Genomic DNA, 18,663 nt, shown 5'->3' on the forward strand with positions numbered 1-18,663 from the left:
GAAAAAACACGCGTCGTTAAAATTTAACATTAAACATGACGCTAATTACATTAAGGACGTCGTGGTAAAACTATGTACCACGCAAAATCAAAAAGGCGTTAAAACTATGAAAAACCACGGCGGGGTTAATTAACTACCGACGTTGTAAACAATAATAAGCGACTCACGTGTAAACAAAGCGTCGTTTAAAAGAGAAACGACGTCGGATTTTTCACCATCGAGCGTAAACTCCATATTCCACGACTCAATCACCGTCGTTAAAAGTAATACCCTAAACTTTAAAACCTAAATTATATATTTGTAAAATTTAATTTTATAAAATTGTTTATGTTTTTACATCCTAAGAAATAACAAACATAAACCCTAAACCCCAAAAATTATACTTTAACCATAAACCTAATAAATAACAACCCTAATCCCCAAACCCTAGACCCTAAACCATCAAACTATGTAAGTGATGCTATGACTCATCAAAACAATTTTATTTAGGTTGGACATTTTAATCTTTTATTACACAAACTGCATTTTTTTGGGTTTTAGGGGGAAGAAAATATATCAATGACTTCATAGGAGTTGAAGTTGAATTTTTTGAATTTATTTTAAATTTATTTTTAAAATTTTGAATTAAAAATAATAAAATATTCTTATGTCAACAACAAACCACGGCGGGGTTAATTAACTACCGACGTTGTAAACAATAATAAACGACTCACGTGTAAACAAAACGTCGTTTAAAAGAGAAACGACGTCGGATTTTTCACCATACGACGTAAACTCCATATTCCACGACTCAATCACCGTCGTTAAAAGTAATACCCTAAACTTTAAAACCCTAAATTATATATTTGTAAAATTTAATTTTATAAAATTGTTTATGGTTTTACATCCTAAGAAATAACAAACATAAACCCTAAACCCCAAAAATTATACTTTAACCATAAACCTAATAAATAACAACCTAATCGACAAACCTAGACCTAAACCATCAAACTATGTAAGTGATGCTATGACTCATCAAAACAATTTTATTTAGGTTGGACATTTTAATCTTTTATTACACAAACTGAATTTTTTGGGTTTTAGGGAAGAAAATATATCAATGACTTCATAGGAGTTGAAGTTGAATTTTGAATTTATTTTAAATTTATTTTAAAATTTTGAATTAAAAATAATAAAATATTCTTATGTCAACAACAAACCACGACGTTGTAAATAATAATAAACGACTCACATGTAAAAAGGGCGTCGTTGAAAAGAGAAACCATGGCGGATGTTTCACCATCAGACGTAAAATACATATTCAACGACCTAATCACCGTCGTTATAAGGTATTAACCTAAACCCTAATAAACGACTTACTTGTTCAAAAGCACGTCGTTTAAAAGCGAAACCATGGCGAAATTGTCATCAAAGCGACGTCTTATGTACGCCCCATCACGTCTAAATATCATTTCGTCGGTTTTACATAATTATGTCGTTGGAAAGTTATTACACGTCGGTTCACGCAATTTGTTTTTTCTTTTATATTATGAAAACCTCAACAAATTTTCAGGGAAAAAAAGGATGTATATTATAAACAAAATTTGGACATTATATATTATAGAAAAAATTATATATTATATAAAAATATCAAGTGTTCCAACAATCATCTAATCCATATGAAGGCAAACAAACTCTGCCCATTCTTTCCTGACTTCATCAATGGCTGCTTGGGGGTATGGCGCTTGATCTTTTCCCTTGGCAAACTGCAATCCATAAACAATGATTATTAAGCTTTACAAAATAAAAAGAAATTCAGAGACAGACGACGTTGTTTTATCATAACCGACGTAGTATATCGATTCAACGACGGTAATTTTAAATGACCGTCGTTGATAATACAAAAAACCACAAAAAATGTTTCTGAAAATTTTATTCTTACCTTCTTCTCAAACTCCAAGGAAGGATCCATGATGATGTCCCTCATGAAGCGCATCACATAATACCCGCATTCGACCTTCTTTGGGTTGCTTTGGTGTGCTGGCGAGTTTTCAGTTGGTGCTTTACGGCCTGGTACGCCTATGTAGAATTATAAATTTTAAAGCACTTTATTCACGATGTTTTTGCCCTCCTCATCAACCACGATTTCCAGGCAGAGGATCCAGAAAATAGACGGTTTCCCTCTTTGCCCTCACAATCAGCAAGACCCAATGACGGCTGCACAAAAATAAAATAAAAAACGACGGTTAATATAAAAACCGACGTATTATATAGTTTCACACGACGTAATAACTTAATCATCGACGTTATTATAAATTTATCACGACGATAATTAACTACCGGCGTGGTTAGTTGTTTCAAGCGACTCAATAAATAAATAACCGACGTGGTTAGATGTTTCAAACGACACAGAATTAGTTAAACAGTTTTATAAGTGGTCAATTAGTGAAAATCATACAAACAAAATCCTTTTAAGGAGACTAACCCTGGATTGTAAGGCATCATGAAAATCTGTTCACCATCTGTTTTTGAAGTCGATTGGCTACAATTCGTGATCATCGATTAGTGACCCAGCGTTGGCACTAACTTGAGCAGGGTCGATAAAGCCAACCATGCTGCACATATTTGCGTCTCTCAAAACATCATATAAGCACCTAAATATATAAAACAAACGACGGTTATTTATACACAAGCGGCGTATTATACAATTTCACACGACGAAATGAAATAGAAAGCAGACGTGATAACTAATTTATCACGACGGTAGAAAAAGAACGACGTTTTTAGTGGTTTAAAACGACGTAATAATTAAACAACCGACGTCTTATGATATAATGTTTGATATTTGATTATGACAAACCTCATATATACTGCAACCACAGTAGCCCCAATTTCTTCCATGCCTGCAAACTGTGTAATATCTTCATGCAAGATGAAGGTACTTCGAGCTGCACCAAACACCTCCTTCTCAATGTTGAAGGTCATGATCTTCTCCTGAGGCTTTAGTGTCGTTTCCACATAACGACAAAGGGACTGTAAGGAAGATGGCACCTCCACATTCGAATAATCAACTACTTCAGTACCCTGTTTAAAGAAATAAAGCAAAATAAAATGACGTGGTAATTCATTAAAAACGACGGTTTAAATTAAAAAACGTCGTCTTATTATAATTTAAACGACGATAATTAAATACCGTCGTTTTATATAACTATAGACGTCGTAGAAAATAAATTCCGACGTCTAATGTGAAAACAAACGACGGTTTAAAGAAAAATATCGACGTCTGAAATGTGAAAAACAAATTAAAAAGGCAAAGTTATGAGAATATACCTCCTCGTCATGCTTTTCTTCTTCTTGTTTTTCTTCTTTCTTCTCTTCATCATTTGTTTCTTCCTTTTGTCCTTCATCTTTTTTCTCTTGTTTTTCTTCCTTCTTCCCTTCATCTTTGTTTTCTCCTTTCTTCTCTTCATCTTGATTATCTAAAGCCCCAGATTTCTGTTTTAAATAATAAAGAAATATATATATAAGACAGATTGTATGCAGAGAGTAAAAAAATTAAACCAAAGCGTCGTGGTAAGGCATAACCTAAGGCGGTATGTAAAATTATGGGCGTCTTAAAATTATTAAGCGATGGTAAATAATAAACGTCGTGGTAATTGTATATTACGTCGTTAAGGACTAAAACCGTCGTCTAAAAACCACAAAGTACGACGTCTAGTGGCGTGTAAAACAAGTAAACTAAATACGACGTGATATTTAAATAAACACGACGGGTTATTTATAAAATCGTCGTGGTATGGTTTTAAAACGCACGGGTTTATTCATAATAACGACGTCTAATGTAAAAAAAAAACAGAGAATTCAAAGTTCAGGTTATGTTACCGTTTCTTCCTGCTGCTCCCCATTTTTGGCAGTATCATCCTCTAAATGTTGGGATCTCCCTTCAGCCCCAGAACAGCTTGCTTTATCGGACATTGGATTTATGGGGCTTTGCTGTAGACCTTGGTTTTGAGAGGGGCTAGTTTTCGGTTTAAGCATGCTTGGATCAAAATTGGGGATGAGGTGGGAAAGCTGACTTAGTAAATGTTCCCTCTCAGCCTCTACTAATTGTTTGGTTCTAGCTTCCATCTTCTTAGTCTCCTCTTGAAGGACAAGTCTTACACTTTCCTTCAATTGATCAGCAAACTTTACCCTCTGTGGTCTAGGTAAATTGAAGAATTGCCTAGGGGAAATCCCAGCACCTACCCCTCTTACTCTCCCTGGATGCTCGGGACCCAAAGCCAAGGTCAAGACATCATTACTGCGATTACACTCAGGTGCCTTGACCACTTGTTTTTGCAATTCATCCTAAAACAAAGACATACAAAAAGTCAGCACAAGAAAACACACGACGGTTATTTATAAACAAGCGACGCGCAGTATATAATTTCACACGACGCACCAAAATAGAACTCGGCGTTATAATACATTTATAACGGCGTTAATTAAAACCGGCGTGGTTAGATGTTTAAAGCAGCGCAATAAATAAACCACCGGCGTCTTTTACGTAATTACAGAAAGCGAGTTGTGATTCCAGATTTAGATCTTTCACGACGTTTTTGAAAACATTTCGACGTAGTAATAACATTAAAAAAAAATTAAACACCGACGTCTTATCTATACTTACAGAAAACGAGTTGTGATTCCAGTTTTAGATCTTTCACGACGTTTTTTAAAATATTTCGACGTAGTAAAATCATTGACACGACGAAAAAATATAACATTAGACGTAATAAGAATTATATATACACAGTTTAATAAATTTTAAAACAGAGTGTGTAGGCTTACAATTAATTTTGCTTTCTCTGCCACCTTTGGATCTGGGATGTTACCATGTTTGTCCTGTCTAGCTTTCTTCCATAAGGTAGATCGATCAATTTCTACCCCAGGCATGGTTTCCTCCAATTGATCCTCCAAACCAGCATATCCTTTTCGAGACAATCGATGATTGTACTCAAGTTTCTCCCTAATCTGTGCATGTTGAGAATGCACAGACTCAAATTCTTTGGATAACCTTGAAGCTACAAAGGCATCCCATTCTGCTTTCTCTATGAATTTATATACTTCAGGGGGTTGGCTTAATTTCTCCCTCTCCTTGATGTATGGAAGGATATAATGCCTTGTCAGTGTAGACTTGAAATCCTTCCATTTCTTGGCAGCAGAAGATAACACCGAGGTCTTGCCCCCTTGACCTACCACAAAAGCCATGTCAACGGCTTCCCAAATCTGCTCCTTTATATCATTGGGGATTTCAGCCCATTTCTTGTCCACAAGTGGGACTCTGGAGCGTGCCAACACACCAATGTAGGACTGCATCTCAGTATGTGCAGGGCCACATCCTTTCCCCCTTTTATTGTACTCAACAACTGGCTTGATTTTCTGCAATTTTCTCTTCACAACACGAGGCATTGTGCTCATACCTCGACCTGACTTTGAATCCTCAGAAATTGTTGTCGGGCTGCTTGGTTCTGTCTCAGCAGATGAAACAAACTTCATCTTCTTCAAGGGCTTGTCTTGAGGAGTTTCCATTCCAAGCTCCTTACCTCCATTTTTTGGAGCAGTACTTACTTTGGTCTTGAAAAACCATGGTTCTGAGAATAAACAAACACTGCAAGTGAAAATATTTGGAAAAAATTAGAACACAAGCAGCGGTTATTTATAAACTACGACGTATGATAAGATTTTACACGACGTAATAACATAACATCGGCGTAATAAATGTTTAAAGAAGAAACAATACAAATGTTTAAACAACGACGAAACAATATTAAATGACGTAATAAGAACTTATTACGGCGATATTTACACGACGTCGTGATATTCATATTAACACGACGTAAATATTAATATACCGTCGTGTTATGGATATTCACACGACGTGAATAATAAGCTACCGTCGTATTTATAAGAAACCAAAACATTTTTCTTTCTCTGTGAATGTTTGATTGCAGGTTTAATTTCTCGAAACATGGTTTTTGTTTTCAATTTGATAAAATACAAAGAAAAAAAGCTTTGGCATCTTTTTATAGACGACGGTATCTTAAAACAACGTCGTGGTATGAACATTCACACGGCGTCAATAATAAGATACCGTCGTCTATATAAGATACCAAACCCTACTTTCTTTCTCTCTGTATTTTATCAAATTAGGAAAAACGAAAACCATGGTTCAGAGAAATCAAACCTGCAACTAAACAAGCAAATAAAAATTTGACCGTCTGTTTAAAAACAACTTAGATCAATTTTAAGACGACGCTAGGACGAGTGACGAACCGTCGTGGTCTACATATTTAACCACGTAAATACAAAGCTACCGTCGTCTTATTTAGTTGAATTAGTTGTGTTCAAAGTTGAAACTTTCCCTCTCTTTCTGTGTATTTTATCAAACTTGAAAGAGTAAAAATGATTTTCGCCAGAAAAAAGGTAAAAAGATTTTCAAAACAAAAACAGTATGAGCATGCAAAATAGCAACAAAAATAGTGAGAAATGAAAGCTTACCTTTTGCGTGCAATGAAAGCTTTCTCTCGGATTTTGGTGTTTAAGTTCAGAGGCGACGACGAAGACAAGAGGAAGACGATGAGATACTCGGCGATTGCTCGACAAGGAAAAAGGCGAAAAGTTTTCTCTGGGAGATTGAAATTTTTCTCGGGTTTGGAAGCATGCATGTGTAAGTCGGGTAGAGCGAAAAGTTGTATATGTATACAAACCGTTTCATAGTAATAAGACGGCGGTTTACATATAACGACGACGTATTAATAGACAAACTACGACGTTAATTTGAACTTATGGCGTGGTACATAATACGACAGTAGTGTTGTAGGTACCGCCGTAGTAAACTCCTAAATAAAAGTCGATAACTCAATATCTCGCGTCATGGTAGAAATATTTAACACGACGGTTATTTTAAAGTTACGACGTTTATTTTCATAATATACGTCGTTTTATTGTAATATACCGACGTGGATAACACTAAACTAAAACGACGTATTATTTTTTACGACGTGGATTCGTTTTTACACGTCGTTATGTGTAATATAACCGACGTGGATTTTATTTTTTTATTATAAATATAATTTTTTTCTCCTTTTTCTTATAGTTTATTTTTCAAAAACATTGCCTTATACATATAGTTTTTTTTCCCGAGGAAATTAATGTTCTAGAATTTATAAAGTTTCTTTTCTAGGTGACTGATTTAAATAAAATAAAAATATAAAACAACGATTGTTTTTGTTATACAGTCGTTGTTTCTTGTAAATCTTAAGTAAGAAAAAACGACGTAATGTATTTGTTACCGACGAGGATTATTTTTGTTAAACGTCGTTATGTGTAATATAACCGACGTGGATTTGGTTTTTTAATTATAAATAGGGTTTTTTTCCACGGGTTCTTTCAGTTTTAGTATTCGATTAGGGTTTCAACTTCTTCTTGCCCCTTTCTCTGTCTCACCTCATCTCTGATTGCAAATCACCAATTTTCAATAAATTGTCTCGCTGATTGCAAATCTGTGGCTGCCGTCGTGAAGTTTTAGGAGGCAATTGTTTGGATGTGAATGTTCACTTCCAAAAAATTGTCTCTCTGATTGCAAATCTGAGGCTGCCGTCGTCAAATTTCAGATGCAATTTTTTGGATGTTAATGTGTATGTGCGTTTGTGTATCTCAAAGACACAAATACACATACATCATTAACCTCTAAAATATTGTCTTCTGGTAAGATGATGATGAGCAACAGAGTTCCATCTTGTAAGATTTCCTAACCCTTGTGATCTCAGAATAATCTGATTATGTCGGCGGTTTTCTATATAAACCGTCGTGGTTATTTCAATTCTTGTCGTTAAGTAGATCTACCGACGTAGGATAACAAAATCCAAGAAATAAATTGTTAAAAACAATTCTTATTCAGACGACGGTTTAAATATAATGTATGACGTATAAAGTGGACAAATACGACGTTAAATTATATAATACGTCGTTATATGAAAACCCCAACTTGGTAAGAATTAAAGATGTCGTCGTAGAAATACGAGAAAGACGTCGTTATATTTACCTTTGCCGTAGTTGTACATTAATTTAATCGGCGGTATTTTGTATTTTACCGCCGTGGATTTATTTGTAATTATACGGCGCCTTATACGAAAACTTGGTCGTGTTAATTTCCGGGTAAAAACGACGGCTTTTTTTGAAACCGTCGTCTTTACTTTCTACGTCGGTCGGTTCATAACTTCCGCCGTTATTTGTTGGCTTCCGATTTTACCTCTTGAAAATCCTATTTCAATAAGACGTCGGTTTTTAAATTAAGTACGTCGTGTTTTATGAACAGCCATTTGAAACTCCATTTTTTAGTTGTCTAATGTGTTATTTCACGGCGGTTTTATAAAACCGTCGTCTTTTAAAAAACAACGACGGTTTTCACTTAGACCGTCGTGTTTTTCTGGTCGTCTTTTTCACTTTTTGTTGTAGTGTTTTCTCATTATGCAGTTTCGGTGTTTGTGTTTCTGCTAATTTGCTCATGATGAAAGAAAATGCATTAATATGCATGGTTCTTAATTAAATACTGACACTAGGCCTTGTAGTTCTTACAACATGGGAAAACATAAACAAACAACGACGATTACCCTCAGATAAATACAAACAGTTAAGCATCTTAAACTTGGGATTTTTCAGTAGGCGGAGGATGATAAGGAATGGGAATCAAGTGCAGATCGTCTTTTCTTTTGACTGCAGCGCCAAAGGCCTCAGTCATGTCCAGGTCCTCATGCTTCATCCCATTGGGGAGTTTCCAATCAAAATGGTATAACAACAATGCAAGTGGGAGCTCAACGTTGGCCAGACCAAATGACACGCCAGGGCACATTCTCCTTCCAGCACCAAATGGGATATATTCAAAGTTAGTTCCCTTGTAGTCAATCGAGCTATCGAGGAACCTATTGGGATTAAAGCTCTCAGCCTCATTCCAGTAATTGGGATCTCTACCAATTGCCCATGCATTCATAATTACCTTGGATTTCACAGGTATTTCATATCCATCAATCTCACATTTCTCTCCGCATTCTCTTGGAAGTAACAGGGGAACCGGGGGGTGTAACCTCAGTGTCTCCTTGATAACTAAATTTAAATATTTCATCTCTCTAATGCATGTTTCATCTACCTGTCCTTTTCTATTAAACACTTCCCTCACCTCATTCTGTGCCATGTTCATTACTCTTGGATTTTTTATCATTTCTGCTATTGCCCAATCTACAGCTGTAGATGATGTCTCACTCCCAGCAGCAAAAATATCCTGAAAGTAATTAATTTATTAAATGATCAAAAACTAGTTTCCTCTATGAATTGCAAACAATTCTAAGTAAATAGAAAAATATTATAAATAATCTTGAAAGAAGAAACCATTATTCATGTACCCAAGTAAGCTCATTCACAAGTTAGAAATGTTGACTCGTAAGAGTGTCTTAAATATCAGGTAATGATTGTGGAGAACAATAGACACATGTGAAACACTCTCATCAGTAAATCACTCATCATGAAAATGCTGCACATTGGAGTTTCAATCAACAGTTTAAGATAATGTATGATTAGAATGCAGGAAGAATTTTAACCAGCTTTTCCAAGTAGATAAGTTGTTATATGGTTTCGAATAAAAAAGCACAATGTTGTCCCTTGTACTTGAAGAACTAGTTCTAGAAGCTTTGGATGGCTGCGGGGAATGATGTAAGGGATTGGCTGAATTTGCTTAACTAGATTATAGCTCAATTTTTTGGTGTCTGTAGAGGTAAGTCGATGAGAAAGACCAGCCATATTTTTTCTTTCGTCCTTGCCAACATTGTTTGAATCTTTGGTGACTACACTACTTGTAGTGTGTCTACAATGCGGTTTGTGCTATGGTTACTCTTCTAAGGATGAATGTTGAAGGAAATAACTTTTGTGGTCATCAAGAACCAGAAAATATTACCAGTATGCTGAGACTGATGGAGGGCCATGTGTGGAGACATCTTGGGAAACTACTTCCGATGCCCAATCACTTAATGATTCTAGCATAGCAAGGAATAAGCCCAAGATAGATGCTAGGAAACCTATCAGGTTTCAAGATAAGTATGTTCAATAACTTGGGAACTCTACGTTTGTTGGGCTGGGACCTAGGACTTGCTGTCAGTCATTAAAAAAGGTTTTAATCTTATCTCCTATAAGTATGGACAACTCTTGTATTCCAAGTTTGAATAAAAAACCCATTGAGTTATCTGTCAAAGCTTCTCTTTTAGCTTGTATCTTGTTATTCCAATCCCAATTCTCTGCAAATTCTAGTTGAATTGCGTCAGAGACCCAAGATCCCTTCACCATGGTAGCCAAGGTTACTTGACGCGGTCGACATGATTGGAAGATATGGTGAGGTGACACAACTATTCAGTCTCACAATGCCTGGTGAAGTTAAAAGTGAATTGTCATATCTATATTTCCAAAAGTTTGAGGCCTATTTAAGTTTGTGAGGTTGGGTTAAGTCCAAACGAGACAATATTTGACTATGTGTGGATGCAGATCATTACATGTTGTACCAGAGACTAAACCATCCCCAAGGTGTGTGGCTCCAAAGGGTTCGATACCAAAGCAGATAATAGTTGATTGATGTCATAGATTAAGAAAAACATTGATATAGTTTTTGGAGTAAAAAAAATTGAAATTTGAAAAAGTGGTTTGACTTATTAAAGCCTGATATCAAGGGAAAGTGTGTGTACTTACAAAGATAACTGCTTTGATGTTCTCAGTAGTTAGGGAAAACTCAAGCTCATTTCCGTGATCATGAAATTTAAGAAGAACATCTACCAGGTCTTCGTCTGCTTCACCCTCACCACTTTTTGTAGTGACCATATCCCTTTGATGTTCTTTGATTATGTTTCCCAATATCCTGTCAGCTTCTTTATGCAGCCTCTCAAGTTTTGGCCTCATTCCACTTAAGAGATGAAGCAAACTGACAGAAGGAAAAACATCTGCAAGAGCGAAGCCAGATATTGCCTTTGCAACTTCCTTCACAATGTATATGAATTTTTCTTGATCCCTGTTCTTTTTACCAAAGGCTGCTCGCGAAGTGATGGTATATGTCGATGAGTAAATTTCCTGTGTAAGATTGATAGGTGATCCTGCTCTCGAGGCAATCGATTTAATGAGATTCCGTACCTCTTCTTCCCTAATAGGTTGGTAAGATTGAACACGTTTTGCACTTAAAAGCTCTAGAGTGCAAATTTTTCGTAATTTTCTCCAGTATTCACCATATGGTGCAAAGACAATGTCTGTAAAATCGTAAAACAAGATCCTTGGGGCAAGGGCATGGGGCCTGGATGCAAAGATAAGATCATGGGTTTTCATCACCTCTTTGGCAAACTCTGCTGATGAAACTACTACGGTGGAAACTTCTCCAAGCTTTAGGTGCATAAGTGGTCCGTATTTCTTGGCCAAGTCTCTTAGTCTTTGATGTGGTAGAGAGCCAGCGAGCTGGTGCAGGTTTCCTATAACGGGTAGCTTCCATGGCCCTGGCGGTAGATTTGAGGCTGAGCACTTGGTTTTGCCTCTGATCTTCCCTGTTTTCAGTACCATGATCATAAAGAGCAAGAAGGCTAACAGGACTTGGAAGGAAGGGCACTGAATCTCCATGTGGAAAACAAAGGTTACTTTGGATTATAGTGGCTTTTGGTGAACCTTCATACATTTGACATCTATGTATAAGAAATGATAGCAACCTTCTTCCTAAATTAATATTATTATTTTTTCTGATGCAAAGATTCTCTCAACTGATTAGTATCTTTTTCTTTTGATTAATAATATTTAACAGCTATTTGTCTAAGGATGGCTGTTCTTTGATAGTTGTCTTAAGGTTTAGTATTATTGCTTGAAATAAATATTTTATCAGAGGTAGCTTTGGAGCAATCAATTTACTTGAAATAAATAGTATACAAAACAAAATGTCAATGCTTTGGTCAGATTGCACGCGTTCTAAATCTGATTGGTTTTGACAAAAAACAAAAACAAAAACAAAAACAAAAAAAATCTGATTGGTATCCTGGATCTCAATTAACAACCTCAATTAACAAACTCAATTAACAAAGGTGAGATCGTTCCACATTTTCTATTTTCTTTATTTTCAAAGGATAACCTGGATCTCGAGGATATATAAATACTTATTTTCAAAGGGCTCTGCCAAGTGTTTGATTAGTCCAAAATATAGTACATTGCCAAGAGTATAACTTAATAACAGTGGAGTTAAGTCCACCAAACAAACAGATTGTATTCATGTTCATTTTAATTGAAAAAGTCCCATCCAGTCCAGCCCACCAAACAGGACCTAACGATTTTATGTTACACTTCGAAACCACCTTCAAAGCATAAAATAAAAAACATTAAGCATCCGCTAAATAAACATTATCATGATACAACAACTATTATAGGAAATTATACAAATTGTTGTAAGGACAGTGAGGTGCAAGTTACAAGTAAAATTAAGCAGTAACCTATTGCTTGGAGATGCTTTCCAAATCCTTGAAAAGAAAACAAAAAAGATAGAGGAGGTACTAAAGTCAATGCATGGGCAATTGGTAGAGAAGAGAACCAAAGTATGATAGACTACAACAACAAGAGCACCCAATAAACATTGAGTTCACATACAGCCTAACAAAACCACACAGGAGCTCTTCTAGAAAGGAACTAACTTATTAATGTATATCTCATTTAGTGCTGGAAGGAGAATATGCCCTGGCATGCTTTGTACTTTCTCTCTGTTGGAACTAATCAAATACTTGCCAGAGGATTTGGATGATGTACTGAGGACAGTGAGATGCACATTACAAGTTAAAAATATAGGTGAGATGTCCATTACATATTGAGTAATAAATAATAAACAAAGACTTGACCAAAATCTTTTAATTAATAAAAAAAGGTTTGGAAAACAGCTACAAACCACTCTTATACAAACAGGTCTTACCAATTAATTACAGGAAAGAGATGCCAATCAAATAAGACAATCTTCGCATTACGAAAATGACATTGCTACATCCTCTGTGTTATATGTAAAATTGCAGGTAACTTGACCGATAAGCCACTGCAATCAAACTTCACCTTTGTTTTCCTCATGGGGCTTCAGTGGCACCCTTCCTTACAGGTCTTGTTTACCTTCTTGCTCTTTCTGATTTTGGTGCTGAAAATAGGAAGAGAGATGCAAAACCAATAGTCTGGCTCAAATCTAACCCCCATGGCCATGGAAGCTACCATTCATAGGAAACATACAACACCTTATTGGCTCTCTACCTCATCCTGGACTGAGAGACTTGGCCAAGAGATATGGACCTCTTATGCACCTACGGCTTGGAGAAGTTTCCACCATTGTCGTTTCATTAGCAGAGTTCACTACTACAAAAATAGAAATAGACGACGGGAAACCACCGTCTTATAGAAGGTTTTCCAACCGGCGTGAAATCGACCGCCATCTTTTGTACAATCAAAGACGGTTAATAACTGACGTTGTTCAGGAATTCAACGTCCATATTTATTACTAACCGACGTGTAATTACTATATAATTAGCCTAAAATGAAATCTCCGACAACATTAGACGACGGTTTTATGAAAAAGGCGACATCTAAAGACTGTTACATGTCATGATCCAAAGAAGAACCGACGTACAGATAATTATCCACGTCTCTAAATGAAGGAAAAAAGACTTGGATAAGCTAGAAACCGTCGTGGTTAATATTTACTACGTTATTAAAAAAAAACAAACCGACATGTGAACCATAAACAACGACGTACAAACAAACCAACAGACGTTTAAAGTGTATTATATGTCATTTGTCTTTCAATAATCGCCGTAAAATAAAATAACTACGTCCTGCACCAGGCATCACCAACGCTTATGTATTTATCCACGTTGCGAACTATAATACAAACCGTCATGTTAACTCGTTGGCACGTTTGTTTTTTTTGAGATTCGTCGTTTAAATAGAATAAAGAAGGCCCTTTAACAAAGGTAGACGTCCTTTTTCTAAATAACCGACGTCCAAAATATTTACAATGACAGAATATTACTCAATATCGACGTACAAAACTCTCCCCCACATCGGTTTATGTTAAGGGCTGACGTTATAAATAATATTTAAGGCGTGGATAGAAATATAACAGACGTGGATTATAGATTCAACATATGTTTCTTTAAAATAAAGGATGTGGTTAATTACTTCACTACGTCTAGGGATCCACCTACTTGACGTTGTAATTACTTACCACGTCGGTTCTTATTACATAATGACGTGGTTGTCCTTTTAAAAGTCGTTTGTTTAACCTGCCGTGACGTATGTATGCGCGGAGATGTCAGTTGTTATAGACTAGCAAACTTGCAGAACATCTTTCACGACAGTTAATGGAGCTGAAAAGCCTTTATTTTGAGGTTTAGAGGACGGTTTATTTTAAGCAAACCGTCTTGATTTTTTTTTAGATGTCTGCTTTTTGTTTTGGTCTGTTGCCTTTTGAAACCGGCGTTGTTTTTATCTTAGGCGTCTGTGTTTCTAATTTTATCCTGACCGTCGTACTTTACATATAACTTGAGCTTTTTAATTTTTGATTTGTCTTGCCCAAAGCCTGCATAATGAAATGTGATAAGAATTAAAATGTTGTAAAGAATTATTAATTAATGTCATACAATTAACTGAATAACTAAGGTCATACATTACAACAATCAATCAATCCATACATCTTCACACCTATCTCTAATATTTTCATTCCCAAACTCACCCACTAGGTCATCAAATGTGTCAACATTTGGTATCCTTCTAGTAAATGGCTCACACTCAATTCTAGTATCACCTAACACATCATCACCAATAACATCATTATATTCTCTATTAGGCATTGATAACACTACCGACCAACCACGATGCATTGGGTCGTCAACATAAAATACTTGTTTGACTTGAGAAGCCATAACAAATTGGTCATTCCTATGTCCAATTTTACTCAGATCTACAAGGGCAAATCCAAGTTCGTCGACTACAATGCCCGAAGTGTTATCTATCCAATCACACCTCAAGACTGTGATTCTAAACTTTTGGTAGTCAAGGTCCCAAATTTCTTGAATAACATCATAAAAACCCATATTGGAGACAATAGGGTTTTATCCTTGGCACTAGCAACTTGCATAGTATGTGCAAGTAAATAAACTCCACTATTTTGGACAGTTCGCACATCATCTTGTGCCTTGGTGTTAAATTTAACACCATTAATAAGATAGCTCCTATATGATGGCACTACCATGCTTGGACCAGCTGCTAGCCACCTCAAATTTTCTGATACGCCATTATGCTCTTCCCCATTAAGTTCATTTTGAACCTGCAAATTAATCATATATACCTTAATTCAATCTAACATATAGAATGGAAGAAAATTAAAATTTGATGCATGTCATTCAATAACATATATATACCTTAAAGTGGAGCCATTGAATGAAAGTGCTATTGTGCTTATCTTGCAGCCACTTTGTTCTCTTTCTAAGTTTTTGATAAGTGGTCTTGATGTGGATCATATGTTCCCTACATTGACACCAAAAAATCAAGCATTATGATTCCTTGTATATAAGATAAACATAAGGAATAATAATGTTTAAAATGGCTCCATATGAAAAATAGAAGTCATACGTACTCAATATAAGGCAGGATTTCCTCCGTATTCTCCAAGACATATAAATGTGCCTGGTTTAACAAGTCCTGATCAACTAAACTTACTGTGCAACCTGATAATGGCTTGAAACTCCCATCTTACTGGCTTGAAGGCACTCCAACTATATTAACCGGATAAATGCTCGAGTGCAAAACTCTCAGACTTCTTGATATATACCGCTTAGCAATGCAACCTTCCGGACAAGTATGGTTCTGAACATACCCTTTTAGCACTTTCATATACCTTTCAAACGGATACATCCATCTAAAATATACTACGCCACATAGATGAACTTCTCTGACAAGATGTACTACTTGATGAACCATGATATCAAAGAATGAAGGGGGAAAGTACTTCTCAAGCAAACACAAAGTAACTACTACATCTTCTTCCAACTTATCTAGCTTGGAAACATCCACCATCTTTGTACATATAGGATTGAAGAAGAAGCACAATCGAGTTATTGTATACCTTGCAGGCTTCTCCAAAACAGAACGAATTGCCACAGGGAGCAATTGTTGCATCAAGGTATGACAATCATGAGATTTAAGTCCAAGAAGTCTTGAATCTTTTAAAGATATAAGATTTTTTATATTTGAACAATAACCTTCAGGGACCTTCATACCATAGAAAGAATTGCAAACCCTATCTTCTCTGCTCTTGACAAATTCCAAGGCCCTGGAGGCAAGCGAGAACGTCTTTGTCTATACTCGGGTTGCAAATCAGTTTTGACCTTCATGTTCAATAAATCTAACCGAGCAGCAATCTCATCTTTATTTTTTCCAGGGATCTCCAGCAATGTACCAATGATACTATCACAAACATTCTTCTCAATATGCATAACATCTAGGACATGCCTCGCATGAAGGTATTTCCAATACTCGAGATCAAAGAATTTTGATTTTTTCTTCCAACAAACTCTGTCACCATCATTCTCACCAACACTTCCCCCATTTTTCGAGCCCCATGTGTAATTAATATCTTCAACAATGTGCAACACTTCTTCTCCGTTTAATGACTCAGGAGGTGTGCCATATTCAGGTTTCCCATTAAAAGCTGCACGCTGCCTCCGATATGGATGATTGATTGGTAACCATTTTCTATGCCCAATGTAACAAATTTTGTGGCTATTTTTCAACCTATGACTAGGTGTAACATTGCCGCATATTGGACAAGCTTTATATCCTTTAACAACACAACCAGATAAGTTTCCATATGCAGAAAAATCATTAACTATCCACAATAATACACCTCTGAGTGTAAAGTATTCTTCTATATGTGCATCATACACTCCTCTAATCCCATCCCACAGAAATTTTAAATCATCAATCAAAGGCTCTAAGTAGACGTCTATATCATATCCAGGCTGTTTAGGACCGGAAATCAATAAGGTTAACATCATGAACTTCCGTTTCATGCATAGCCATGGTGGGAGATTATATGTAACTAAAATAACTGGCCAACAACTATATCTGCTACTTAAAGAATTGTGGGGATTGAATCCATCAGATGAGAGAGCCAATCTCAAGTTTCTCGGCTCTTTACCAAACTCGGGTCATTTATCATCAACAAGTTTTCAAGACAGGGAATCCACTGGATAAGACATTTGACCGTCAACTGATTTTCTAGCAGCTGGCCAAGTCAAACTCTTAGTTGTCTTATGTGATTGAAACATCCTTTTAAACCATGGAATTTGAGGAAAATACCACACCACCTTCGCTGGCACACCCTCTTTCAAGATTGAATCTTTGCCTTCCTTCCACCTTGAGTCACTACAAGTAGGACAATTAGTTGAATCTTCATAATCCTTCCTATACAAGATGCAGTCATTGGGACATGCATGGATTTTCTCATAACTCATCCCTAAAGCAGACAATGTCTTTTTGGCCTCGTACATAGAGGAAGGTAGTGTATTTCCTTTTGGAAGCAAATCTCATTGAAGTATCAATAATTCTGTAAAACAAACATCACTCATCCCATGTTTTGCTTTCAAATTATATAACTTCACCAAAGCCGACAACATCGTGTACTTACTACTGCTAGGGTACAAGGGTTGATCTCCATCCTCAATCACATTGGCAAACTCATAAGGATCAAATCCAATATCGCCTAAATCATTATCATCCATCCCTACTTCTTCAGAAACAAAACTGAACCCACATTGCTCATCCTCTTCCACATTTCTACTAGCATTAGTAGTCCACTCCAAAGGTTCTCCGTGCCATGTCCAAATCTTATAGCTTTGGTCAATTCCATTAAAGTATAAGTGATCCCTTATAATTCTAACTCTAAACAATAGAATATTCCCACATTTAACACATGGACAACAAATATGAGTTGTATTTAAAAGATTTTCTACAGCAAAATTCAAAAATCCTTCCACACCTAACTCATATGCCTTCGATCTTCTATCTGCATGCATCCATGACTTATTCATCTCACACACTATAAAATCATACATACAATAAAGTGAAAAGACCAGCAATGAAACACTACTATATTGACAGAGAAGAGAACAAAGTGGGAAAAATGAAAAAAAAAAATTGCACAATAATCAGACGACGGTTTGTACAAAATAATCGTCGCGTAACATATTACAGACGACGGTATGTCTATTTACCGTCGTCTTTAAGCAAACAACAAGATATCTGTATTCTTTTTGAAGAACCAGGCTGGGTTATGGTCGACTAACAACGACGACGGTAGTAAATAAAAAGCCGACATATAATAAAAATTTAGATGAGGGTTGGTGAAACCAACCGTCGTCGTGGTTTACAAAAAACCAAAGCCTAATTCTTCCATCCCCATTCCATTTCAAAGAACCCTTAACAGAATGCAAACATCAAAACAATCAAGAACCCATATATAGCTCCCAAAGCATAAAAGAACCCATATTAAGAAACCAAAGCTGAGAGAATATACAAACTAACAAAATATTTAGAGAGATCTAAGAGAATATACAA

General features: G+C 36.1%; 1 protein-coding gene and 1 pseudogene across 1 annotated transcript; both read right to left on the reverse strand.

Annotated features, from left to right (window-relative positions):
• Positions 1-8,631: 8,631 nt before the first annotated feature.
• LOC148919023 (cytochrome P450 71D9-like) lies at positions 8,632-11,658 on the reverse strand. The gene is made up of 2 exons (XM_089049278.1): positions 10,747-11,658; positions 8,632-9,295 (listed from the first exon to the last, which is right to left on the reverse strand). The coding sequence occupies exons 1-2, from the start codon at positions 11,653-11,655 to the stop codon at positions 8,660-8,662; spliced, it is 1,545 nt and encodes a 514-aa protein (XP_088905404.1). The 5' UTR covers positions 11,656-11,658; the 3' UTR covers positions 8,632-8,659.
• Positions 11,659-14,537: 2,879 nt separating this feature from the next.
• On the reverse strand, positions 14,538-17,675 carry LOC148919024 (uncharacterized; annotated as a pseudogene).
• Positions 17,676-18,663: the final 988 nt, after the last annotated feature.

The sequence above is a fragment of the Prunus mume genome, linkage group LG3 (assembly GCF_029339155.1).
Source record: "Prunus mume cultivar Tortuosa linkage group LG3, ASM2933915v1, whole genome shotgun sequence".
Classification (NCBI taxonomy): Eukaryota; Viridiplantae; Streptophyta; class Magnoliopsida; order Rosales; family Rosaceae; genus Prunus; species Prunus mume.